This window comes from Xyrauchen texanus, chromosome 22 (genome assembly GCF_025860055.1).
Source record: "Xyrauchen texanus isolate HMW12.3.18 chromosome 22, RBS_HiC_50CHRs, whole genome shotgun sequence".
Taxonomy (NCBI): Eukaryota; Metazoa; Chordata; class Actinopteri; order Cypriniformes; family Catostomidae; genus Xyrauchen; species Xyrauchen texanus.
In genome coordinates, this window is record NC_068297.1 from 22491071 (window position 1) to 22517838 (window position 26768).

The following is a 26768-nucleotide window of genomic DNA, read 5'->3' on the forward strand; positions in this document are numbered from 1 at the left end:
ATCCGCGATGGGACTGAGCTGAAATAGCTTCAGTGACTTCTTATAGTACAGATTCAGCTGTCAATCAAAAGGAGATGCAGTCTTTCGACAGATCCTCCAATCATCACGCGGAAGCCCGGAGTCCGGGCCAGCCCACTCCTCATTCACCCCAGAGACGCTGAGCGTCCGTGGGCGGGACATAATCGCAGCATTTATCCAATGACCGTCTATTTTCGAGCACTGAAAAAAGCTGTTCAGAGCAGCCCCGTTGAAGTCAATGGACGCTTCGGCTTCAACAGGGAAATGCACTGAAGCTACGGGAATGTATGAGAAGTAAATCGAGTCAGCCGACCTGCTATATGTAATGTAGCTGATTCTGAACGAACTCGTCTTCGAGATGAACGTGTTCTAACGCATTTTTAGTCAATAAATTGTTTACACAATAGTACATATTTGACCATTATTTTTTTGACATTATAGGGGAAGCTGAGCTTCCCTTGCAGTCTTAAAGAAATCCCCACTGATATATATATATATTGCAAATGCTGCAAAAGTATTTTCAGAAAACAAGAGTATATGCATATATTGAATGTGCCTGCATGTGTCACAGGATCAAGCCTTCTTACCACTTATATTATGATTTAATTAATGCGTGAGCTTGTTGAACATGCCCATTAAATCAGATTATTGCTGTTCCTGCACATTGAGACATGGCATGCATTTGTCTGAAACACATCACTAATACATGGATCATAATATTTTGGTATAGCTTGGTATTGATGGATACACTTCTGTCACTTGATATTTTAGTCAACATAATGTTTGATTGTACTAATTCATGTTGTGATTGTGCCAGAGTATCATTTGTCAACACATTTATCCACTGCTGTTTGCTAAAAAGATACATTTTGTGATAATGTGCATGACTTTTGGACACTTAAAGCTTTATCTCATTTATAATTTGCATTTTTGTGTTGTAGGAAGGTGACTAGAGAGGAACAAGCAGTCAACCAGGACAAATGATCCATATTAAAGATACAGCATCACATTCAAATAGAGACATGGAAATGCACCTGCACTAGCCAATGGAAGTGCATGCTTGCCTTGCTGGCATACTTTGCTTTGCGTAACAAGCAATGAAAGGGGCAAAATAATGGCCAAGAATAAGGAGCCCCGTCCGACATATGCTGTCAGTGTTGTCGGGCTCTCAGGCACTGAGAAAGAGAAGGGCAACTGCGGCGTAGGTAAATCATGCCTATGCAACAGATATGTACACCCCAGTGCAGACTGCTACTACTTGGAGCACACTTCTGTGTTAAGCACAATTGACTTTGGAGGGCGTGTGGTGAATAATGATCACTTCTTATACTGGGGAGAGGTGTTACATCGAGGGGACGATGGCCTCGAGTGTAGAATTCAGATAATTGAACAGACTGAGTTTATCGATGACCAGACCTTCTTGCCTCATCGGAGCACAAACTTACAGCCTTACACAAAACGGGCTGCAAATACAAAGCTTCAGTCTGCTGAGAAACTGATGTACATTTGCACAGACCAGCTTGGTTTAGAACAGGATTTTGATCAGAAACAGATGCCTGATGGCAAGCTCAATATTGATGGCTTTGTATTGTGTATAGATGTAAGCAAAGGATGCAACAGAAAATTCGATGACCAAATGAAATTTGTCCACAACCTTTATTCTCAAATTTCCAGGGCAAAAAAGCCCATCATCATTGCTGCAACGAAATGTGATGAGTGTGTTGAGCAATACTTAAGGGAGGTCCAGACATTTGTGGCAGGAAAAAAGAATCTTATGCTTGTCGAGACATCGGCTCGAGCATCTGTTAATGTGGACCTCTGTTTCAATGCCCTTACACAGCAGATGGACAAAACTCGAGGTAAACCCAAAATCATCTCTTACTTGGAAGCTTACAAAGGCCAGAGACATTTAGTAGCTTCAGTCTCAGACAAGTTTGAAAAACTAATTGTTCAAACTGTCCGAGATTATCACACAAACTGGAAAATTGTGAGCAATAAATTGAAAAACCACCCAGACTATGAAGATTACATAAATTTAGAAGGCACCAGAAAGGCTAGAAACACATTTTCGAAGCACACAGAACAGCTAAGACAAGAGCATATCAAAAGGCGGAGGGAGGATTATTTTACCAGTCTGCCAAAAATTCTTAATAAGTTGCTTAACAACCTGGAGGAAATTGAGACCCTGAGTTGGACAGAGGCTCAAAACCTTATGAAGAGCAGGCCTGAGTTTCAGTACTGCTTCATTGAGTTAGAACAAACACCGTGGTATGAAACAGACCACCTTGATAAAACTGATGACAGAAGAGTGCCGTTTGATATCCTCAAAACCATGGAAGGAGAGAGGATTTATCAAAACCACGTCCAGCATTTGATATCAGAGAAGAAGCGGTTTGAGATGAAGGAGAAATTCAAGAAGACGCTGGAGCGAGTGCATTTTATTAGCCCTGGACAACCATGGGAAGAGGTCATGTGTTTTGTCATGGAGGATGAGGCGTACAAATACATCATTGAATCAGATCGCAGAGATGTTTATAGTCGACATCAGCAGGAAATAGTTGAAAGGGCCAAAGAGGAGTTTCAGGAAATGCTATTTGAGCATGCAGAGCTGTTCTATGACCTGGATTTGAATGCGACCCCAAGCTGTGACAAAATGAGTGAGATTCATGCTGTACTTAACGAGGAGCCTAGATACAGAGCCCTTCAAAAGCTTGCCACCGACAGGGAGTCTCTTTTACTGAAACACATTGGATTTGTCTATCACCCCACAAAAGAAACATGCCTCAGTGGCACGGCCTGTGTGGATCTAAAAGTTGAGCAGGTCCTCGCAAATAGGCTCGTTCAGTTGGATCACGGTCGCACAAATATCTACTACAACAGTGCCAACATTGATAAAGTGAACCTGTGTCTCGTGGGCAGAGAAGGCCTGGCACAGGAACTTTCGAATGAAATCCGAGCTCAGTCCACTGATGATGAATACACCCTGGACGGGAAAATCTATGAATTAGACCTTTTGCCTGTGGATGTCAATTCTGGCATGCTTTTGAACCATTCCTGGCTATCGACTTTCAAGCCCCATGGGTTCTTTTGTGTCTTCAGCTCTATAGAGTCACTTAATTACATTGGTGACCGTGTAAACCGGATCCGAGCCGAGATTGCCCAGAGCAGAAGGGATAGGTATAGCCAGCCAGTGCCATTCATTCTCATTCTAGCAAATCAGCGAGACAATGTTTGTAAAAACATGCCTATTTTAAGGCATCAGGGCCAACAGCTTGCAAATAAGCTACAGTGTACATTTATAGATATTTCCCCCAGCACTTTTCCGCGAAAGTTTAATGAGTCTCAGATTAAACAGGCCCTCAGAGCAGTGTTAGAAGGATTGAAGCACAATTTTGATGTGATGTGCCCAATGCCCTCCATTAAGGATTTGTCAGAGACTGATTTGCGGATAGTCATGTGTGCCATGTGTGGAGATCCGTTCAGTGTGGATCTCATTCTTTCTCCTTTTCTGGACTCACATTCCTGCAGTGCTGGCCAGCATGGTCAATGCAACACGTTAATCCTCGACAAAATCATCGGCGACAGCCGTAGACGCATACAGGTCACCGTGCTCTCATACCACTCCTCCATTGGAATTAGAAAAGACGAATTGGTGCATGGGTACATACTCGTTTACTCAGCAAAACGAAAGTCTTCCATGGCTATGCTGAGGGCATTCCTGGCCGAGGTCCAGGATGTCATTCCAGTTCAACTGGTGGCCATTACGGACAGCCAAGCAGACTTTTTTGAGAACGAGGCGATAAAAGAGCTCATGACTGAAGGGGAGCACATTGCCACGGAAATTACAGCTAAATTTACAGCGCTCTACTCCTTGTCTCAGTATCATAGGCAGACAGAAGTTTTCACACCTTTTTTCAATGAGGTTCTTGAGAAGAAGAGCAACATCGAAAGCTTCTTCATGTTTGATAACAGTAGGGACGGAATAGGCATCGGTGAAGATGTCTTCCATCAATCACCTCACTGTCATTCACCTGCCTACCAGTACTACCCTGACTCTGAGGATGATGGGGAGGGACCACCACCTTACAGCCCAATAGGGGACGAAGTTCTGCTGCTGCCCAACCCTAGTGAACGAAAGTACAGAATCGACCTTGAAGGAAATGAGTACCCTGTTCACAGCACACCCATTGGCGATTATGAGCGTAACCACAAAGTGCCTCCCCCAGTAAAACCCAAACCCAACGTGCTGCCCAAGCCCAATGTGAAGAAGCTGGATCCTAACCTTCTGAGGACCATTGAGGCTGGAATGAAGAGCTCTAGATGGACACGTGCTCCAGTGATGGTTCATGGCAATGACCTTGAAGCATCTGACAACTATGCAGAGCCGGCAGACACTCTCAAATCAAAAGGCTTTAATGATGATATATATGCTGTACCTGAAGATGCACACAGTAGATCTGGGAAGACCCGCAACTCATTTGGTGGACTTGCTCTGCATGGTGATGAGGAGAATGGCTTTGACTCTATGTTGAAGTCTCAGGGTGGTAGACGACCTTCTAAGTACAAACATCGGTCCAAGATTCTCTTTAGCAAGACAAAAGCTTATCATAGACGAGTGCATTCGGATGTCAGTGACGATGAGTCGGGGCCTGCAATGCAGAAAAAGAAAAAAGGAAGGGGCAATCGAGGAAGTGAAGAGGACCCTCTTCTTTCGCCAGTGGATCCTTGGAAAGGTGGAATAGACAATCCAGCCATCACATCAGACCCAGAGCAGGATGATAAGAAAATGAAGAAAAAGAAAGCACCAAAGACCAAGGAACCCAAAAAGGTTAGCTAATTATTTCAAGTACTTATAAACTTTACTTATCTAGTAATTGTGTATTATAACGTCCAACGCTCTCCTATATGAAATGCTTACATCAGAAACAAAGACATATTATTGTTGATATGTCAATATACGTTGTAGTTATTCTATTGAGTAAAATGTCTTTGTTTCTTAACAGACAAAATCAACAAAGACAATAAAGCCATTGTACCCACCAACGCGAAGAAATTGGGAGAGCAACTATTTTGGGGTACCGCTTCAGAACTTGGTGTCTCCTGATAGGCCCATTCCTTTGTTTATTGAGAAGTGTGTCGACTACATTGAACGGACAGGTAGGTTTCCTGGTTTCCAAAGCTGAATGACTGAATTCAAGCTCAGTAACTCAAATCGCACCTGAAAATTTGTGAACACGTCTTGTCAGTTCTTTAATCACAGGTTACTAAGAATCTTTCTTTTGCTCAAAATCAGTTATCCTTAAGCTGACATTTTAATTTTCTTGTTTGCCACAGACACAATTTGACTGTTACAAATGTTTTAGTTCTTGTTGAGCACTGTGGAGCACTGATGCAGCCTATTTTCTAAAGAGTGGGAAATTCTGCATGCGTTTCAAATACCATCAATAAGTAAATTAATTAAACGCATTACTCTGAGGTAAATTCTGACACAGCAGGAAGTTGATGGGCCGGGAAGGAGGGCTCTCAGTTTGGTAAATGATTAAATGGATTTGTATGGTGACGTGTTTATAATGATCTAATTTTCACAGAGCACTTTGTTCAGATAGATTGTGGTTTTCACAGAGTCTATAAGTGACAAATAAACACTGAGCACTGTCATACATCATTGACACAAGGATACTATTTTAGGATATTTTGGCCTTATTTAGACCTTTTTTATGCTTAAAGAGGTGATTGAGGCCTTTTAACAGTGGCAGATTATTTGATTACAACATACATTTCAGTATCTTGTTTTGTAACTGATTCAGTGTTCAATGGAAACTCTGACTAACACAGATGTCAATAAAGCCCAGCTGACCCGTGATATTGCTTGAGGTTTCATAAGTAAGTAGGTGACACCCACATACTGCCTTTAGGGTTGGCAACAGCTGTAGATCAGTTAAACTCATGCATGGATGACATGCAGTGATGTGGTTTCTTAGGGAAATTATTAAGATACTGTTTGTGGTATGTCAATGTACAGAAAGTGGGCAAAGTGTCTGTGGTGAGATTAATAGTAGGCCAATTTGCTGGTGAACTGATTTTGCTTTCTGTTGGTGTGGGCATGCACAGATGAAGCCTATGTGTTAATCCAACTAAGATCACGGTTAGATTTCATTCTGTTGTTTAGAGCACAGTGCATGTGCAGTGCAGTTGGTTTTGTTTGCGAGATGTTTAATTCTGTTTGTGACGCTTTTGTGGGTTGTACAAAGAAGCCTTATAAAAACATTAATTTAGCTTTATCAACATGATATGTAATTTGTTCTTTTGTGGTATTTCTTTTAACTTTTGCCATTCAAAAGCCCACTTGTGAAAATCTGCATTTTATTTTGTAATTTAATATAGTTTTAAAAATTTCTATTTATATTATCAGTATTACAATTTGAGTGAAAAGTTCTTTTTTTTTTGTATTTTGTATGTCTATAAATACAGTATGCACTTGAGCTGTCATGGACTCCACAAGTTGACGATCCATGTTATAGCATGATTTGAAAATGTTCCAAAGAGCATCTTGTGTGCTTCAATGGAAGTAAGGGAATCTGACCTTTTGTTTAAAGGAGTTAACATGGAGTTAACATGGTCAGTGTCACAGATTTGCTGATTTTATTAGTAACATGGAATTCGAAAAACATTTATTTTTAATTTTATGACAAAATGTTAACTTGTTTTATATTTAAAAAATCTGAAAACTTTGACTTCCATGTTTAATTTTTTTTTTTAAATCTCATATTTTGAAAATTGACTTTCGAGCGGCACTTAACATTTGCTAATATACAGTATTTAGAGATGTGTTGCCTACGTCATGTTTTGTCTTTAGTAGAGCCTATATGTGGTATATTATAAAAAGCAATGTTATTTATGGTTCTGTTGTCAACACTGAATAGTTATATTGAATGTGGGTGGTTTGTCATGACTTTTGCTGTATCTGGGCTTTGTTAAGTTTTCCTTTCACTTCCTCTGGAATTGGCAGAGATGGCAGATGAAAAGGTTCATCGACCATAGGGATGCAACGATCCGATTTATGGATCGGTATCGGTTACGATATTGCTGTTTTTAAAAGGATTAGTCATGTTCGTTACAGTCAAGTAGGGCAGCAAAAATCATAATCATCATTGATAACAGTTTTGTTTTGTCGTGTTAATAAGTAGGCCAATGTGAATGTGATTTGTACAAAATAGCATTAAAGTAATTCACTGTTCTAAGTGTGTTTTGTAGGTGTAGCCAAAATAAAGAATAGGGCATGAATAGCATATTTCAGGAATCACCGTCATTGATATCGCGTCTGCTCTAATAAGACCCATTTGCCACACAGCTGGTATTGCTAGATCAAACATTTTCACGAATCGCACAAACTGCCATCGCAAATTATTGTTTTTAATTTCCAAAGTGCAACCACTGAGGCCAAAAATGATCTAACCAAGATCTTACATGAACAAGATCACCATTGAAGATCTAACGGGATGAATGGTCCCATCTCACCACCAAAGGGCTTCCTGAATGTAGTAACTTGGTCGATTTAAGGTCGATTTAAGAAACTGGAGCACAGCTCATATCCACCATTGAAATCTGCTACTCTGAAGAACCACACAGTTGCTTACTTTGTAACATCACAGTAATTTAATATTTTAATCAACATTAATAATCGCGATTACAATATCAAGGGCAATAATCAACAATTCAGATTTTTGCTATAATCATTACTATTTTATAGTAATATAGTATGCATGCGCAGTGCTAACATGTTAGTGATTGGTGCTGCTCTGTTGACACACACATAAGCACACGCATCCCTGAGTGATTCACTTATGGCTATTTTTAGCCTTTACGCAGTGCGCAATATTTGAGCTCTACTCACGAACAACATCTCAGATGTAGATGCTCAATAGTTCGGTTCACTTATAATATGCAGAATGGCACCAGAGGTGCATTTGATCAGAATTTGAATAAGAAGCTAATTAAACTACTGTGAACTTGCCTACAAACTGACACATACAGGACTTCCTGGAGAGTTTAGAATGTCAAAATAAATTTGTGAGGGTTTAAAAAGTGCATGAATGAAATATATTACTGTTGTATTTAAAATAAAAATTAAAAGTGAATAATAATAATATTAATAACTATTTATTATTATTATTATTATTATTATTATTATTATAATTGTCATAATTAGTATTTGTGTACAATTTATAACAATATTTAAGTTAAATGGGTTCCAAAAAATAACTGTATAAGTGGACTGATATCTTACAGTCCAGATGCATTAAAACAACAACAACAACAACAAAAGACTTTGGTTTCTTTTCTACACTTAGACTGGAATTACTGTTCATTTTGCTGCTACATTATCCAGTATACTAGTTAATGAAAGTAAATAAATAATAAATAAAGTGTTTCTTAATAAGCTATACATTTATATTGAAATAATGTGTAGATAGAGGTTTGTGTTTTTTTTTTTTAGATATTTAAGAGAACACCTAATTAGTTCCACACAATAATGTCAAGATATTCTAAACTGAATATGCAAAAAAAACACACTGGTATCGGCTTGGGATCAGTATCGGCCGATACCGAGATTCCCCCTCTAGGCTTCCCCTTTCTCACACCCATTTATGCTTCTCTATCTCGCTTGCTCCTGCATTGTGAAACCCAGAGGAAATTATTAGGCTATGCCAAACAGTTTTTCTTTTGGTCAAGAACAACTTACTCAAGAACCCACTTCCCCAAACATACTGTATGCACATACACAGTTATTAATCTTTGTGTCTCATCCATACTGAAAATCTGAGCAAGTTGTGTTAGAAACTGTATAGAGAAAATTGACCTTATAGATGTTTCCTAATTGACTTTCATGGCTCATACAGTGTTGGATGCTCCATTTATCCAGCACAAGAGTGCCACCGTTGTCATTTCTTTATTGCAGTGCTTTGTGGTAATAACCTGAAGGCCAGAAACCATGAACTGAACAGACAGTGAGGAGGAATATTCTCAGAAAAAGCCAGTGACGTCAGATCCAAGCAAATATTTGAAAGGCTCAAATAGGCCTGTCACAATTAAAACATTATCATCTTGAGTGATAATATGGGCAGACTGCAATCACTTTGATTTCAACATTGTTGTTGAAGCTGATTTACTGATTTAGCTGATTTTACAATCATGTTTCCATCAAAATAAGGACATTTTGTGGCAATAATAGAAATTTTGCAACAAATGGACTGCAAATTAGGTGCATTTTGTTGGCTGGATGTGTCCCCCATTGTTGCATTTAAAATCCTGCTTAATTTCCAACATGATCACCTGGGAAACTGACACGTTGCTTCCGAAATTTCATCTACCCTGAAAACAACAAAATACTGCCAAATTACTGACAAGCCCTATCACCAATCAGACATCTTTGCATCAATTCAAGTGTGAGTATGAATTTCTAGATTTCTCTTCAAATAACATATGCATTCCTTTTGACTGCATTTAATAATTTACAACTAAAAATTGGTTCCACTTTTTTACAACTTTTGGTTCCACTCTTTGGACAGTTCACCCAGAAACTGGAGCTCACATGTACAAATACGTTTAACAAAACTTATGGCTTTGGCCACTGGGGGCAATGATTTGCATTTCTGTAAGCAAAGACCAATTTCAGCAGCAGGACTTTCAATGTAATTTGTTGCTGAATTCAGTTCAATCAAGATCAGTCTATAATTTCAAATGTTTAAATGCAATTTAAAATTGTTGTGCAGTTTACTTGGACCCAAAAGCTGCTCTGAACTAATTATTTATTTGATAAATAATTTCCTTAAGAGTTTAACTGGGCAACGTTTTGAAAACACTAATAATTTTTGCAATTTTGTAGGTAAGGCTTGTGGCGAATAAATTACACTCTTCAGTTTTAACAGCGTTGGACCTTTATTTGGTTAAATCTCATAGGCCTGCAAAATACATAACACAAGTATTCACAAGTATACAAGTATTTTTTAATATTCTGTTGCAGCAGCAAAACAGGTAGAACATCCCAACCCATATTTCAAGTTTAATTGGTGTTGCTTTGGCAACATAATTTGATGAGCTGTCATTGAACATGGTCTCCAGGATAGTTGCAAAGCCAAACACGAAGACCTCCCTGTGGGCTTATTTTGGTCTTTACGTAAGAAGGAAAGCCCAATAACTCAGGTGGGTTGTTTGTGTAGCACAAAAGTGGCATTTAAAGGCACCAAAACTATAAAAGAGCAGTTGCATTTCCTCTCCAGCAGTATAGGCTATTGTAGAATTTTCCAATCGAGTGCTGAAATATGTGATATGCATGCAGTAAAAAGCTTAAATAAAATCTCAAAACTCACCAAAATGGCAGTTCCCAACTTATACAGACAAATAAAAGATGTAATTCCCAAGAATTTAAAAGAAAGCTACTTTGCACATGTGCCAGTGTGAGAGAGATTTGGGACAGTTGCTAGAAATGGAAGTGCAACGTAGTGCAGCGTAGTTCTAGCGGGAAGACTAGCAGCTGTACATCATCACTTCATTAGCGGGGTAATTCCTAGCCAATCGCATGTAAGCCATTGCTTTATAAGTCTGCTCACAATATATCACATTGCTGTTTCAGTGCGCTAAAACACAGGCAACCTCCGCCACCCCACCACCACCAACTGAGCCCTGTCCCGCACAGGGGTAGGCTCCTCGCCCCTGCCTCCTATCTCCGGCAGGATATGACGGTTCCGGGCACAACTCCTTCGGACTGCCGGACGGGGCCTATGCCAAAGAGAGAGACATTACTTTGTTTTACATTTATCAAATAAATGGCATCCTAAACCTCACTCAAGCCTGCGTGTCTTGCCGATAGAACTGTCAATTGCCCGATATCTCCATTTATAACATTAGAGCAAGCAAACAACAAGCGAGAGAGCACAAAAAATACACAGAGCAAACAGCCTCCTAACCGAGCGCTCAGAGATTAGCTCACAAAGACACACAAACGCATAATATATTGGGCGCGCCATATGGAGTTATATATATGCCACAATTCTGCGAGCTCAAAATAAAATTTTCAAGATTTTATTTTGAGCACACAAAAAAAATTATTTGTGCACAAAATGATATTTTTAGTGCATTAAAAGGTATTTTGTATGTGTGTGTGAACTCAGTTTTGTAAAGCAATGTATCTTCTTGCAAAGATGATATTGTTACGAATTGTGTGGGAAGGAGGAGAAGGCAGACGGGAGGTGCGGATCCAACTGCGGTTTTATTCAAAAAGCACAGACAAACACGGGAACAAATGAAAAGTCCACGATGGGAAAAAACAAACTCAAACACAAAATAACATACAGCAGAACATAGGTTAATAAAACATCCACGAAGGGTAAGGTTTCCACGAACGAACACGAATGACAAGAGTATGCTAACATGGGCACAAACATGAATACGTGAACATTCAACAATCGACAATGACTGAACAAAGAACCAGGGTTTAAATACAGAGAGGAACAAACAAGGGAATGAGGGACACCATGTGGATACAATCAGGGGAACACCAATCATAAAAAGAAACTACAAAGGACTACAAAAACCAAACAGGAAACAGGAACTAAACTAAACTTCAACATAAAAGCACAAAAACAAAAGACAACAGTAAACAGGAACTAAACTAAACTTCAAAATAAAAAGCACAAAAACAAAAGACAACAGTGAACATGACAGATATATTCATTTTGAGCAAAAATAAATACATTTTGCACTTTTTTATTGTGAAATTGCTCAGATTTATGAAATGTATCCACTCTTTTTTGCATGTGCAAGATCTCACTCGCTCTCTCCTACTACCCACTCTGTGTGCGCTCATAGATTTGACTGCTTGCTTGCTTAACAAGTTTACACATTTTAATGTGCCAGAATGTCCGCCAATCAGAGATGAGGTGGTACATTTTGATTGGCTGGCTAGATCACAGATCAAACTGCTAATCAAAACAGAAGAGAAGGGGATAGTTTGTTTTCCAGAAAGGAAATGTGTAACACACTATGACCACACGAAAGCAGTTCTTTTGTTGACTTAACTGTTTTTATTTAACCTTATTGAAATATATTTGTTAGTCTGTACACTGCCAATAGGCTTACTAGCTAGATAAATATCTGTCTAGCTCTCTTAGTTTGGTCTATATTAGTATTTGGTTTTCTTGACGAGTATTTGTTTATCTAGGTTTCCAAGTTACACTTACATAGCTACTAGCTTGGCCGTGTTAGCTACCACCTTCATCTGAAATTATGTTAATTTCATCTCTCCCATGTGTAAAACTACATTGTAATAGTGTAATAGTGTAGTGGATAGTGTAGTGGACGGCAGTGTCGAGGACTCCGCGACGGGCATCCCTCCTCCTTCCCGGGCTTCGGCACCAGTGTAACGTAGTTCAATGGGAAGGAGGAGGCGAGAACTGGCTTGGCAATATAAATAATATTTTAATGATGAACTTAAACAAAAGACACAAACACACACATGACGGACATGTCCGTAAACTATCTTTCTCTCGTTGCACCACCATCTGCCATCAGCCTTTATCCCTCTCGGAGGCTTAATTAGCCTGATAAGGGACCGGGTGTGTATAATCATAACCCGGCCCCATCCTCCGCCCTGTCACAGGGACATCTATAGGGAGAGACGGTAGCAGGTATTTGAATTTTGGAATACAATTAATTTTACTAACACTATCCTTCCAAATCATCGATAAATGTAATGAAGCCCACCTGCCCACATCGCTCGAAAACCTTTTTAATTAAAGGGTCAAAATAAACTACTTAATGCCCTGTTTGGGCCACTGAAAGGCACCTGGCTGAAAAGTCGTGATCAGGCAGTATGCTGTCAGAGCCAAAGCTTCAGATTTAGACCAAAAAACTATTGAACTTAGAAAAGGAATTAATAATTCTGTGGAGGAAAGGCATAGATCTATATACGAATAATAATATATCATCTGCGTAAAGCAGAAGCCACACTTCCTGACATCACCCCTGGAAAATCATCCTCCTTTCTTATCGCGGCTGTTAATGGTTCCAGGGCAAGACAGAACACTAATGGGGAAAGAGGGCAACCCTGCCGGGTACCCCTATCAGGAGTAAAGTAATCTGAAATTAATCAATTTATTTGTACCACCACTATCGTGTGTCTATAAAGTAACTTAATCCATCCAATAAACGTACTCCCAAACCCGTACATTTCCAAAATCTTAAAAAGATAATCCCATTCTACCATATCAAACACCTTTTCGGCATCAATTGAGATTACCAGAATCTGATCATTCGCCACTGACATTGACATTGACACTGATATTGATAAAACATGTAATGTCATCAACAGAAGATCTATGGCCCTGAATAAACCCCACCTGATTTATATGTATAAGAGTTGTCATAACTTTATTTAATTGGTTAGCCAAAAATGTTGACAATATTTGAAATCTAGCTGGATCAGGGAAATTTGATGGTAATTCTTACACTCACTTGGATCTTTGTCCTTTTTAAGAATCAGACTAATCCGGGCTTGCGTCATGGTTGGTGCAAGCCTGTATTTCAGTCGCATCAATTCTCTGAGGCCATCAGATGACATTCGGTGCTTCAGCTCTGCCATGGCACTTTTAATATTCCCTTCCGACTCAAAATATCATCTTGCATGTACAAACTAATTTTTTTGTGCTCGAAATATCAACTTGCACGCTCAAAGTATCATTTTGCACAGTCTAAATAAAATTTTGCATGCACAGAATTTTGCCACATATATAACTCCATAGCGCCAAAGCACAGGCACGTGAGTGGACAAGAGTGCACTCCTAGAACTGTCCTCACACGTTTCCAAGTGTCTTAGCAGCAGCAATTACCAATGTGTTGTACCAAAATGCAAGTATACATTTAATTAGGTAATATTTCAAAGTGTAAACATTAATTTGGCATGAAAATTGTTTTTGATATGAAAAGAAGCAAAAAAAAAAATCACTATGGCTGTTATTATTTTCAGAGCTGTTTAGCTGCAGGGTGAAGATGACTGTTAAAACAGTCTACTTCATATCATCCTCATAACACACCTTTTACAGTATGTCAGGAATTTACTGGCATTTTATTTCTGTGCTTTGTGTATCAGTCAGTTTTGTTTATATCCACATTCTTAATTCACAAATTAGGCCTAATATGTTCCTTATGTATATTACACATCACAACTGATTTATTAGCAAGGTCTCCTCTCTCAGTGATCCATATGTTTATTACTTTAAGCCTAAAATCAAATATTTAACTCAGTGACTAAATCTAAAAACCCATCATTTGCTCGACAGAACTCTTTGCTTAAAAACATGTGTAAGGACACCTGAGGTTAATATGATTTATTTATGAATTTATATCTATAAAGCGCTTATATGAGATTACAAAAGGCATACATCTTATCTTTAAAATTTAAATGTGATACATTTTTGAGGAATATTGTCTTAAAAAATATAATATATATAAAAAATATTTAGCTTCTGACACTTTTTTTTTTTTGCCATGATGGTAAAAACAAATATTTTCATTTTTGTGTTGGCAGGGCAAGTCAAAATTTGAAGCACTGGCCTGATTACCTCACCAATGACTGCACTCTACCAAGTGTGAAATAAAATATGTACCATCGAAGCACATTTAATTGAAAACGTCTTGCATAAGCAAGGATAGCTAACAGCAGGCATACTCAGCTTACTGCTTTGACAAATGAGCAAAAAAAGCATATTGTTAAGCACAATTATTTGTATAGCAATTAATCAGCAACTAAAATTACATGATCACGACAGCCCTAAGGTGAAAGGTCAGAAGTGTGTTTACAGACAATCCATGAACCGTCATTTTGCTACATTGAACCGTTTTTCCTAAAAAATCTTAATGTATTGTTAAGGGGATTGGGACAGGATTGTTTATGCTTTTTTTTTAAATATATTTTTGTTTATTTACACATTGTGATTAATAGCATTACTGTATAACAAATTATTTCAGAGAGCAAATGTCTAGGTAGGTAGCGCACTAAGTTTTTTAACACAGCCTGTATCTTTTCAGATGCAATTTGCATACATCTCATTCAGTTTCACCTTTTGAGGGCATTCATGTTCTTGCCACTGGGTCACAAAAGCAATATGCTGCGCTTTTCCAAGAATGTTGTTGCAATGATGCACTTTTTAAAGTGACTCTTTTACAGTGAAAGTGCAAGAGTCAGCCTTTTCACTACTCTTTAGCCTTTTAGCCCTGCTTTTCAATACGTCAAGGCTTCCTCTCAGCCACAGGGATTACTTAACTCAGTGGGGAATAATTGTCATGCCCATTTCTGCAGTTTGAGGCCTGGGGCTACAGAGAATCTTCTCCTCAATATGATGTATTGGATTTTAAATAGCCCAATCTTCATAGATTTAGAGTACAGATTCTTTATTTGAATATGTTTGCTGTCTTTTGTAGTCTTACAAAACAATTACTATGGTACTGTTCTATAGTTATTGCAGTTATTGTTATTGTTGATTACTCTAAACTATAGATTACCTTTAAATCATAAATGTAGTTCATGTCATTGCTGTATTGTAGATTTACTGTGAAATCATAAATTAATACAGGATCAACTTCAAATAGTGTCATTTTGTTTCATTTCTCTTTTGTGATAGTTAATACGAAGTGACCACATTTTTGTTGTAGCAACAAAAACCATAGTAACTGGTACTGTATTTTGGAAGATACTATGGGTACCGTGGAAAATTTTTGTAAGAGTATTATTTAGGGAAGTGCATGAGTAATCAACTAATCGAGTAATCATTCTGCACCAGCTAGTCGAATATTAAAAAAACTTCTAGAATATTTCAAAAAGGATGTTCATTTCCGCATTTACCTGCCGTGAGCAATGCTGAATCTGTTCTCTCTGAATTTCTCACCAATTCTTGCCGTTACAGTTGAGTCCACTGGGGGGGATTCACTCCTAAGCGATTCAAATGACTACGTGAGAATGTGGAAAATTATTTGGCTGCACAGGGGCAAGTAACAGCTGATCTAACACGCAAAGTTATGAACTTATTATAGCAGCCTACTATCAGGATAAAAACTTCCATATGCCTCAATAACAAAGAGGTGTGTTAGTTATTTTTGCATTAAAAGCATCTTTTTCTCACTTACACACATGGCTCCGAGCGCTCTCCTCTTCTTTCTCTCTCTTTCATACTCAGACCACGTAACCTCCAAATTTTGCGTGAGTGCAAGGTTTTTAAGACATCCGTCAATCCTTCATTATTAAAAATGCAAAAAATACTTCATTTTGGCAGATTAAAAACAAGCAAGAAACTCAGCTTAAAACCATCTCTACGTGGTATATATGAAAGAAATCAGCCAATACCTCAGACTAAAAAATGTGGATCTCCACAAGTCTGGTTCATCCTTGGGAGCAATTTCCAAACGCCTGAAGGTACCACATTATGTGGATATATTGAAGCAACATTTCAAGACATCAACCAGGAAGTTAAAGCTCAGTCACAAATAGGTCTTTCAAATGGACATTGACCTCAAACATACCTCCAATGTTGTGGCAAAATGGCTCAAGGACAACAAAGTCAAGGTATTGGAGTGGTCATCACAAAGCCCTGACCTCAATTTGATTTGTGGGCAGAACTGAAAAAGCATGTGCGAGCAAGGAGGCCTACAATCCTGAATCAGTTACACCAGTTCTGTCTGAAGGAATGGCCCAAAATTCCAGCAACTTATTGTAAGAAGCTTGTGGAATGCTATTGCAAAAAGTTTGACCCAAATTAAACAATTTAAAGGCAATGCTACCAAATACTAACAAAGTGTATGTAAACTTCTGACCCACTGGGCATGTGATGAAATAAATAAAAGCTGAAATAAATCATTCCCTCTACTTTTCAGGCTATTATTCTTAGGGATACACCGATACCACTTTTTCTCTTCCGATTCCGATATCGGAAGTCTCAGTATCAACCCATTCCGAATTGTTGTTTTTTGCATATTCAGTTTAGAATATCTTTATGTTATTGTGTGGAACTAATTGGGATTACTCTTTAATATGTAAAGAAACACAAACCTGTAACTACACATTATTTCAACATAAATATATAGCTTATTAAGAAAAATGTATTGTTAACTAGTATACTTGATAATGTAACAGCAAAATTAACAGTAATTCCAGTATAAGTCATCAGGACATTTTTTTTTTTTTTCATTTTTGCAAAATGTTTTCAAGTTGTATCTGGACTTTAAAGGATTCAGACCTTTTTTGTTTTTTGTTCAATTTAGTTGTAAGATATCAGTCCACTTTTCATTCACACAGTTATTTTTTGGAACCCATTCAACTTAAATATTGTTATAAATTGTAAAAAATTATGATAATAATAATAATAAGATATTATAACAGTAATATATAGTAATATATCTCAATCGTGCACCTCTTTGTCACGGCTCCACCGGTTTCTCTCTCTTTCTTCCTCACTGCTGTCAGCACTCACTCTCCCCTGAGTACTAATAGTAGTAATAGGCTGTTCCTTATTATAGAATTCATGTACGGGTCAAGAGGCATGATAAATAGCGTACATTTTTTGATATCACTTTTGTTTTGTTTTTTGTTTTTAATTAATCACACAAAATTTACGTATTAAATTAACAGCCCTAATGTTCAACATTTTTACGTAAAGCTCTTCAGGAAGTAACTACATCAGTATAAATAGACAAGCCCTGATTGGAGCACCTCCTTATAATATCACTTCATACCATACCCTTTTCTCCTTTCACACATTTAAGTTAATAGGCTCTTCATGATCTGTAAGTGGACTTTCCCTCCTGTTGACTGTTGCTCACTGGAGACAAGCACCTTGCTGGAGGGTTGCGTAAAGTTTTGATGACTCTGGTTTTTTCCTCCTGTGACACATCTAGGTCTCTGGCGAATGCTTAGCAATAAGTGTCTGACAATACAAAGTCCTGTTATTCCCTTTGGTCTGCTACTGCTTGTTGTGCTGGAGGGAAGGGGATGTCAGAAGTGCTTGGCTTTGACAGGCTGTCGCCACACATCAGCCAGTGCAGCTAAACCCAGAATGTGGCTTAGAAAATGTAATGAAGGGAAGGGTGATGATGCCATAAGCTTTGAGAGTTTATGTTTGAGCAAATCAAGCATGGAGCTTATGAACTTTCAGAATTTTTCAGCAGAACTTTACAAACTTGTTTTGTTTCCGAACGTGCTTATAGTGATTGTTCAAGGGTGTATAACAGAATAATCATTTTTGGATGGATTGAGGTTATTCACTTCCATTTTTGGCACAAACTGCCAAAAGCCATAGCTACTGTATGTTCATCCTACCATGCTACACTAAATATTTCTGCATTAGCATATGCAGTACTATATTGGCCAAAATATGCAGTGTACAACAGTATGCAGAATATGATATACCAAATTAGAATATGCGTCACTTGACCTTCCATTTTCAGTTTTGATCAGACTGCCAAGGATTGAGAAATGTTTTACTAGGGCTGTCTATTGATCATTTTTTTATAAGCGATTAAATAATATGATGTGCCAATTAATTAATTGAATTAATCACAACTATTTCTATATCTCAGTATCTTCAATACTGTTTATAAAAGCATTCCAGGGTGATACCTGAAGAAGTTGGTTGAGAAAATGTCAAGAGTACATGTCTGCAAAGGGTGACTACTTTAAAGCGGCTAAAATATAACAGTTTTGATTTTGTTTTGTCACAACATAATTCCCATAGTTTCATTTATGTTATTCCATAGTTTTGATGACTTTACTAATATTCTACAATGTGAAGGAAAAACAAAATATAATAAAGAATGTTTCAAAACTTTTGAACGGTACTCTAGATTGAAATGTTGCAAACGCTCCTCGAGACACCTACATTCTGTTTTACTTGGTCCATCTGTTTTTGAGCACAAAAGGGAAGGCTGTATGTTGCCTGTTACTGTTGCCTGCACAGCTGGAATGCTGACTGCCCCCTACCGCAACATCAAGGTGGTACATCCAGCTTGAATTGCCTCAATGGAAGGAACATTCGTTATTACGGAATTTACATATGGATCAGTTGCATGATTAATTGAGTTATTTTATTTTTAACACATTTAATTAATCGCACCAAATTAACAAATTAAATCAACAGCTTTCATTTTTACTCAAGAAATGCAAAACAACTTTTTCACGATAACTTGACACCACTCTATGAAATTGAAGTCATTTGAAAGGGTAGCAGAGTACTGTATAAAATGTTAATCTTTGAATTACAAAATGCATACTGTTTCAGACACTTGCATAGACATGCATAGAAAAACATCTGTTCTGTAGTAGATCTATGTCAGTAATGTATCAACCTGTGGACAACGCACTAAAAAGAACCTACACTTTAATTTTGTAATAGTTCAACACACCTACTCCCAAGCGGACATGCTATCCACAACACATTACGCAATTGCAGTAGTTTGTGGTTTTAAAACAACTATTTTTAAGCATATCCCATCTGTTCATAATGAATTAGAGATGAGCTGGAGCGAATGATGCCATCACTGTTTGCTGAAGGACAGATGTCCGGTGTACGCCGGTCAGTGACCACAGCTCATCTGACTTCAACCAGACGACACATTACACATGCATCAGTGGTTTAAGCACAGACCCTAAACCACATCACTGCAGCGGCCTCAAACTCTGTCCTTAATTATAAATTACACTGAATAATTAAACATTGGGATTTTTTGTTTGTCTTTTGGATGGTTTTTCATTTTGTTTTGTCTGTGCTCTTGCACATGTTCCACGTACATACTACCTTATTATTAGTGATATCAGAATTTGCATTTGTCAACCCTCTGCGCACCTGCACTGTTTGCATGCTGGCTTTGAAGCAGATATTTTTTGTTAAATCAATGCCACGTAGTTCTGAGGACCGTGCGAGGGGATGCCATTTAGCTGCAGGCAGTAGATAAGGCCGCTCAGCTCGACTAAATCCTCTCGACTGCTATGAATTTCTCATGAGGCTAAAACACCCACAAGCCCACCCCTCTTTGATAAGGGCCAACTTGCTGCACTCACAACTTAGATTCGACTCATTTTATTTGGAAAGCACTTACGCCAGTCATGCAGCTGTCAACTCAGCATGACTAAATATGTCAAAGCTTAATTTGTAACCACTTTCAGACACATTTAGTTGTCCCCAGAATCTAGGCATCTAAGAGTTTATGTAAAAAGCATGAGGCTTAGGAACTTACATGTCACTGCTTGACCTAACAATATCCCAGAGCTTTTTGGGATTGCTTTTGACATCAGTTCCCAACCCCATTTTGCATTTTCTGCATGTTGTAGGCTATCTGCGATTATTTAAAGGGATAGTTCACCAAAAGTAAAATTCATTCATCATTTACTGTAATTACCTTCACTTTATTCCAAAACCCTCATGACTTTGATTTTTCCATGAAACACAAAAGGCAATTTTTTAAAGACTATCCTGGCCTTCCATATAATAAAAGTAAATGATAACTTTGTCTGTCAAGCTCCAAAATGACAAAAAAGCACCATAAAGTTTTCATAGAAGTGGGTCATGTAATGTGGATGGTACCATATTTTCCAGAATAAAAGTAGTGTTTTTTTTTTGTTTTTTATCACCTGAAAGGTCCTGTGACTTATTTACATAATTTATATGTAATTGATGTCGACCGGTTAAACACACTGCACACCAAAACACATCTGCAAACAACAGTCATACAGACGGTAGTAGCATTTTAAAGTAGCCTATGCAGAGTATTTTGCCTTTACACAAGTACTTTATGCAAACAGTTGAAATATTCTGTTCATCCTAACATTATTGTTCTAACAAAATCTAGGCTGCTGTCAAATGCATCCCTTCATATGCCCACAAAACGGAGTTATCACACTTGTAATAAAAACATTCAGTCAGTTAACCCAATAGTTAGTGCATAGCAAATAAGGTTGCAAATAGGGCTGCAACTAACGATTATTTTGATCATTGATTAATCATGATTATTTCTTTGATAAATCTGATAAAAAACTAACGTTTGGTTACGTATGTAACCTCCGTTCCCCGAGGGAGGGAACGACACGTTGTGTCGGAGAAGCGACACTAGGGGTCTCTCTTGAGCGCCGATATCCACCTCTGATCTATGAAAAAAGGCCAATGAGAGTTGGCAGCCAGTATTTGCAAGTCCCGCCCCCGGACATATGGGTATTTAAGCGGCGTAAATACGGGAGTTCATTCAGGATTTTTCTGAGGAGCCGGAAATGGTCCAGCCACAACAGTGGCTCGGTTCAGCGACATGGCGGAGGAAAGACACAACGTGTCGTTCCCTCCCTTGGGGAACGGAGGTTACATACGTAACCAAACGTTCCCCTTCTGTCGCTCTCTCCACGTTGTGTCGGAGAAGCGACACTAGGGGACCCATTCCAATCTTGCCATGTGCTGAACCGTGTACGTGGACTGCCGATACAGAGGCGGGCAGGGATTCATCCAGTGCCGCGCATCATCTGTACCTGGCTGCACGTACCCTTCCCCAATGCCCCATACGAACATCGGGATCCTTCTAGTTACCCTGAAAGGGGAACAAGGTGATGTTTGCCAACATGGGAACGGGCCAGCCTGGCTGGGCCTCTTTTCTCTCTATGTTTCTCGCATAGAGCAATCACGGCCGGGGCCCTTACACGCATATAGGGAAGGGGGTCTTACCCAGACCCTGCGGAGACCACACCTGCCCTTTTTCTTGGGGAGGAAAAGTGGTAGACACGTCACACGGCCGTCTTAGGACTCGTGTGGAAAGTATGGTGCGGTGGTAGATCCAGCCTCGAAAGGGGAGTTGCTACAGCACGGCGACCGGGCAGCTGTAACTGCCTAAGGGAGACACGGGGTCCGCTCGTAAGGGGACAGAACCGTGGAATTACACACAGGGGGAGTCCGAGCAGGAGGCCTTACCTGTGGAGCACCTATACCAGTACAGGGTAGCCATCAGGGTACCCGCAGTGGCTTGGGTCGGCGAGTTCCTCCGCTGAACCGCCGACCCGGAGGGCTGGGGAGGAATCGACCAGGGTCCCGACTCGGAGTGGGGCGCCCTGGGAAAAAAGGCGCACTACTTAACCTTGACATCAGGAAAAGGGCGCAGGGCGCAAGCGATCCACCCGGCTGGTCAGTCTACGTGTTACCGAGTTCTACGGGCTCAGAGCTGAGAAAACACGAGACGCAACCGACTCAACGAGGAGGTTGTAAAACCTCACGAAGGTGTTGGGTGTTGCCCAACCCGCGGCTCTACAGATGTCTGCTAGGGAGGTGCCCTTGGCCAGTGCCCACGAGGATGCAACACCCCTTGTTGAGTGAGCTCGGACCCGCAAGGGTAGGGGCACGGCCTGGGTGTGATAAGCCAGTGTGATGGCGTCAACAACCAAGTGGGCGAGCCTCTGTTTGGAGACGGCATTCCCTTTCTGCCATCCCCCAAAGCAGACAAAGTGCTGCTCAGAGCATCTGGTGCTCTGTGTGCGGTCCAGGTAAATGTGCAGGGCGCGCACTGGACATAGCAACGAAAGGGCTGGGTCTGCCTCCTCCCGGGGCAGCGCTTGCAGGTTCACTACCTGATCTCGGAATGGTGTGGTAGGAACCTTGGGCACATAGCCCGGTCGCGGCCTTAGGATGAGCGTATCCGCCGGACCGAACTTCAGGCAAGTGTCGCTGACAGAGAATGCTTGCAGGTCCCCGACCCTCTTGATAGAGGCGAGCGCGATCAGCAGGGCCGTCTTAAGAGAGAGGGCCCTGAGTCCAATTGATTCAAGCGGCTCGAAGGGGGGTCTCTGGAGTCCTGCCAAGACTACCGAGAGATCCCAGGAGGTTAAAGGTGCACGGGTGAGAATTATTACTGTTGTATTTAAAATTCTATAAGTCAATAATAATATTAATAATAATGATAATAGTAATTGTAAAACAGTTAAAGGATGGGCAAGGAGGCGAGAACCGGCTTGTCAACATAAATAATAATTTAATAAGAAACTTAAAACACAACATAAACAAACACACATGCGGACATGCCCGTAATTCTCTCTCTCTCGAACAATCGTCACCGGCCACCTTTATCTCTCGCGCGCCTCATCAGGCCGATTGGGGACCGGGCGCGCGATATTCCGACCCGGCACCGCCCCCCTCCGCTCCGCTCCACATTCCTCCCGGCGTTATCTCAGGCCGGGGTGCCACCGGCATGACTTACACCCCCCCCATCCTTGGGGCGGGGTGTATCTCGCGTGGTCATCCCCGCCTTCCTCGCCCTGGGAGGAGACAGAAGGGGACAAACAACAACAAAATAGGCGAGGGAAAAGGCTAACACGGTGCGAAAGGGAGAGAGAGAGGAGAGAGAGAAAAAGCTCACTCACCGGTTCGCTGATGTACCGTAGTGTGGTCCTTGAACACTCCTCCACACTCAGGCGGACGACAGCTGCTCCAACCCCGGGCGAACCGGAGTGAAACCTTCGACCCCCCCGCGGGCAGAACGCGCCTCCGCTTTCCTGGCAGCAAATGGGGACACTCCTCCGCCCGTGGCAGCGGCCCTACCGCTCCGGGCGGTCGGAGAGTTTTTTCCCACTCCCCTCGCGGACGGCGGTCTCCCTCGACCCCTCCGCGTCTCTGGGGACGGCAGGGCACTCCTCCGCCCCCGGCAGCGGCTCCCTCGCTCCAGGCAGTCAGGGTATCCCGTCCCCACTTGCCCCGCGGACGACGGCCGTTCCCCGCATCCGGGCGGTCAGGCTACTCCGTCACCCGGCAGATGGCAGCAGCGCTCCCCAGGGTGGATGGCAGTGTCGAGGACTCTGCGACGGGCATCCCTCCTCCCTCCCGGGTACCGGCACCAATGTAAAACAGTTAAAGGATGGGCAAGCAGGAGGCGAGAACCGGCTTGTCAACATAAATAATAATTTAATAAGAAACTTAAAACACAACATAAACAAACACACATGCGGACATGCCCGTAATTCTCTCTCTCTCGAACAATCGTCACCGGCCGCCTTTATCCCTTGCGCGCCTCATCAGGCCGATTGGGGACCGGGCGCGCGATATTCTGACCCGGCCCCGCCCCGCTCCGCTCCACAGTAATATATTATTATTATTATTTGTTTACAAATTATATCAGTATTTAAGTTGAATGGGTTCCAAAAAATAACTGAGAATGAAAAGTGAAAAAAAAATAAATAAAAAAAATTGATCTCAATCCTTTAAAATCCAGATATGACATTTAAAAAGAAAACTGCCTTCTTTTCTACTGAACAGACTAAAAAATTCACCCTTTGTGTTCTAGAGAAAAAAGAAAGCTATACAGGTTTGGAACGACGTGATGATAAAAATTTTGATTTTTTGGGGGGGTGAACTATTCCTTTAATAAGAGGCATAGTAAACGTGTTTATCTTTGCATGGATTTGGAAATTAATAGCAGGAGAGCTGATATGCTTTGAAATTCTCCTTCACATCTGCAGCTTTGAATTATAGGCACTGAGAACTGCAGGAAAGGGCAATTATTATCAGTAGTGTGGAAATTGATGACTCGACTCGGATTCTGCCCCCTCGACATTCTGCAAGCCTTTAGTTTGCAGGACAGCTTTTGTTTGTTTTAGAGAATTGGAGATAGAGTGTCTTCTAGTGACACTAATGTTTGCATTTGAAGGTTCACATCACGCATTGCAGGATCAACCCTGACCTGAGTTAATTTTCTAAACCTTGATAACTATATTGAAACCCTGTGAAGAATTATTTTAATAAGGGTTGGTATATTTATAAAAGCGATTTCCTGTGGAATGAGCATGTGATTTGATAAATGCTGACGGATGGAGGATGGTTAGAAAAGCACTTTCTTCATCTCTGTTTGTGGACCCTGATATTTGTTCTTGAACTCCACTGTGGGGGTGGGAATCATGTGCAGAATAATTAAGCAGATGGTGTCAAGTGATTGTGTATAATGGTTCAGCACCAGATGCACAAGATCGTCCATGTAAAAATGTTACTTGATTTGAAGGGTTATGGCTACTCTCTCATACTGGAAAAATGGCTCAGAAATCACACTTGATTCCTGCCATGATATTGAGAAATTAGGAGCCTTGTTCCAAAGCCTAGTGAGCTGCTTTGCTGTCTACTGCCTAAATACTGTAGACACCTGCCTTCTTAGACAACATTCAAACCGAATGTGTTCTTGCGTAAAAAAAATAAACAGAAAAACTAGATGCTGTGCAACAAAGGGAACAGAATGCAGGTGTCTCAAGATGTGTTTTAAAATGCTGAAGTTTTTTTAATTTGATGCACTGCACCTGTGCGAGATGCTGGATGTCTCACTTAATTAATATAAGCTGCTCCACGTGCCACACAAAAACAACTCCCAATGTGAAATGCTCTAGAGTGAAGACTTGACTTACATTAACTACATAATGATTACATTAGCATGTTGCTAAGCTAGTGACGTGATACTCTAAGAAGCATAAAATAAAGAGCACACAAATATTAGGTAAACTAGTCAACTTTTAGTTTGATTGAACTATTTTTATAGACACGCTAGAGTATTGAATTATATTACAGTATATTTATAAACAGTATTTCTGTTGACTTGTATGTCGTATTTGATTTTTTCCCTCATTGAGCTTGTTGCAATGCATTCAGGAAACACCTTCTCTGTTGAGGGAAACATGCGTTGCTTCCTTGCATTTTGGCCAGACAAAAGGTATCATAGAACCTTTTGGAATAGCTTTTGCTGGAATCGTATCTCAGCTGTGATGCATTTTATGGTGTTTAAGTAGCTGTGTCAGAAATGTCCCTTTTCCATAAAGGGGCAGCAATTGTCCCCTGGATTTGATTTTCAGAGGCATTTTTTTTTACATTTACGAGGGCACTTTTTTCTATGCTGTGAAGGGTTGTGCCGATGGACGATATCATCGTCCATCGTGATGGCTGACCAACATCATGATGTAGAGCCACCATCGTGATGCCACACCCCCTATTGCGATTCTTGCAAGTGTGACTCACTAATCCTAGTCTCTTCTATAGTTAACCTAAAAACTTTGCGGGGATTGCTCTGTAAATTAAATTGAGAATATAACTAATGCATATATGCTATTTTAAATTCTGTAGTATATGCCAGAGACGTGACGTGTTAGTCTGTGAAAATACTGTGTCAGGCAGGCTACACAAATATTGATCTTGACATTGTTAGCTTCTTGTCTTTTTTTTTACATGTCTTACACTGTACATTTAGATTAAAATATTTTATGTTGTAGGCTACAAGAAAATAGCCTTTATTAATTAATTATTAGTAGTTGTAGTGTCTCAGAAAATCTTGCTCATTGTCACAAAGCTCTTGTATACACTGAAGCGGCAGTGATAAACCCAGACCAGCGAACGTCACATAACTTTTGTCTGGTTAATACTTTTAAAGAAAAATTTCCTTGGCCATAAATCCATAATGTCAAATCAAATGAAAGAAACAAGGTGAATGTGAATAACACCCATTTATTAAAACATAGAAGAACAAGAAAACGGGAACAACACTCAGACCGAAACTCGGCATTAACATTTCACTTATAATTAGAAGCACAATTAACTTCAGCACAGGCTACAAAATAAATTATGTTATTGAAATATTGTAAAGTGGTCATATGAACTACACAAATGAACGTTTAAAAAATAATATGCAAAATCGAATAGCTCCACAACGGATGGCGA

At 40.0% G+C, this 26768-nt stretch overlaps 1 protein-coding gene across 1 annotated transcript in view; it reads left to right on the top strand.

Annotated features, from left to right (window-relative positions):
* Window positions 1–26768, top strand: part of arhgap5 (Rho GTPase activating protein 5) — a 58911-nt gene that overhangs the window by 2417 nt on the left and 29726 nt on the right. The window contains exons 2-3 of the mRNA XM_052153913.1: window positions 960–4846; window positions 5022–5175. Of these exons, the coding sequence (XP_052009873.1) occupies window positions 1133–4846; window positions 5022–5175 (3868 nt within the window). The 5' untranslated portion in view covers window positions 960–1132. The remainder of the gene's footprint in view (window positions 1–959; window positions 4847–5021; window positions 5176–26768) is intronic.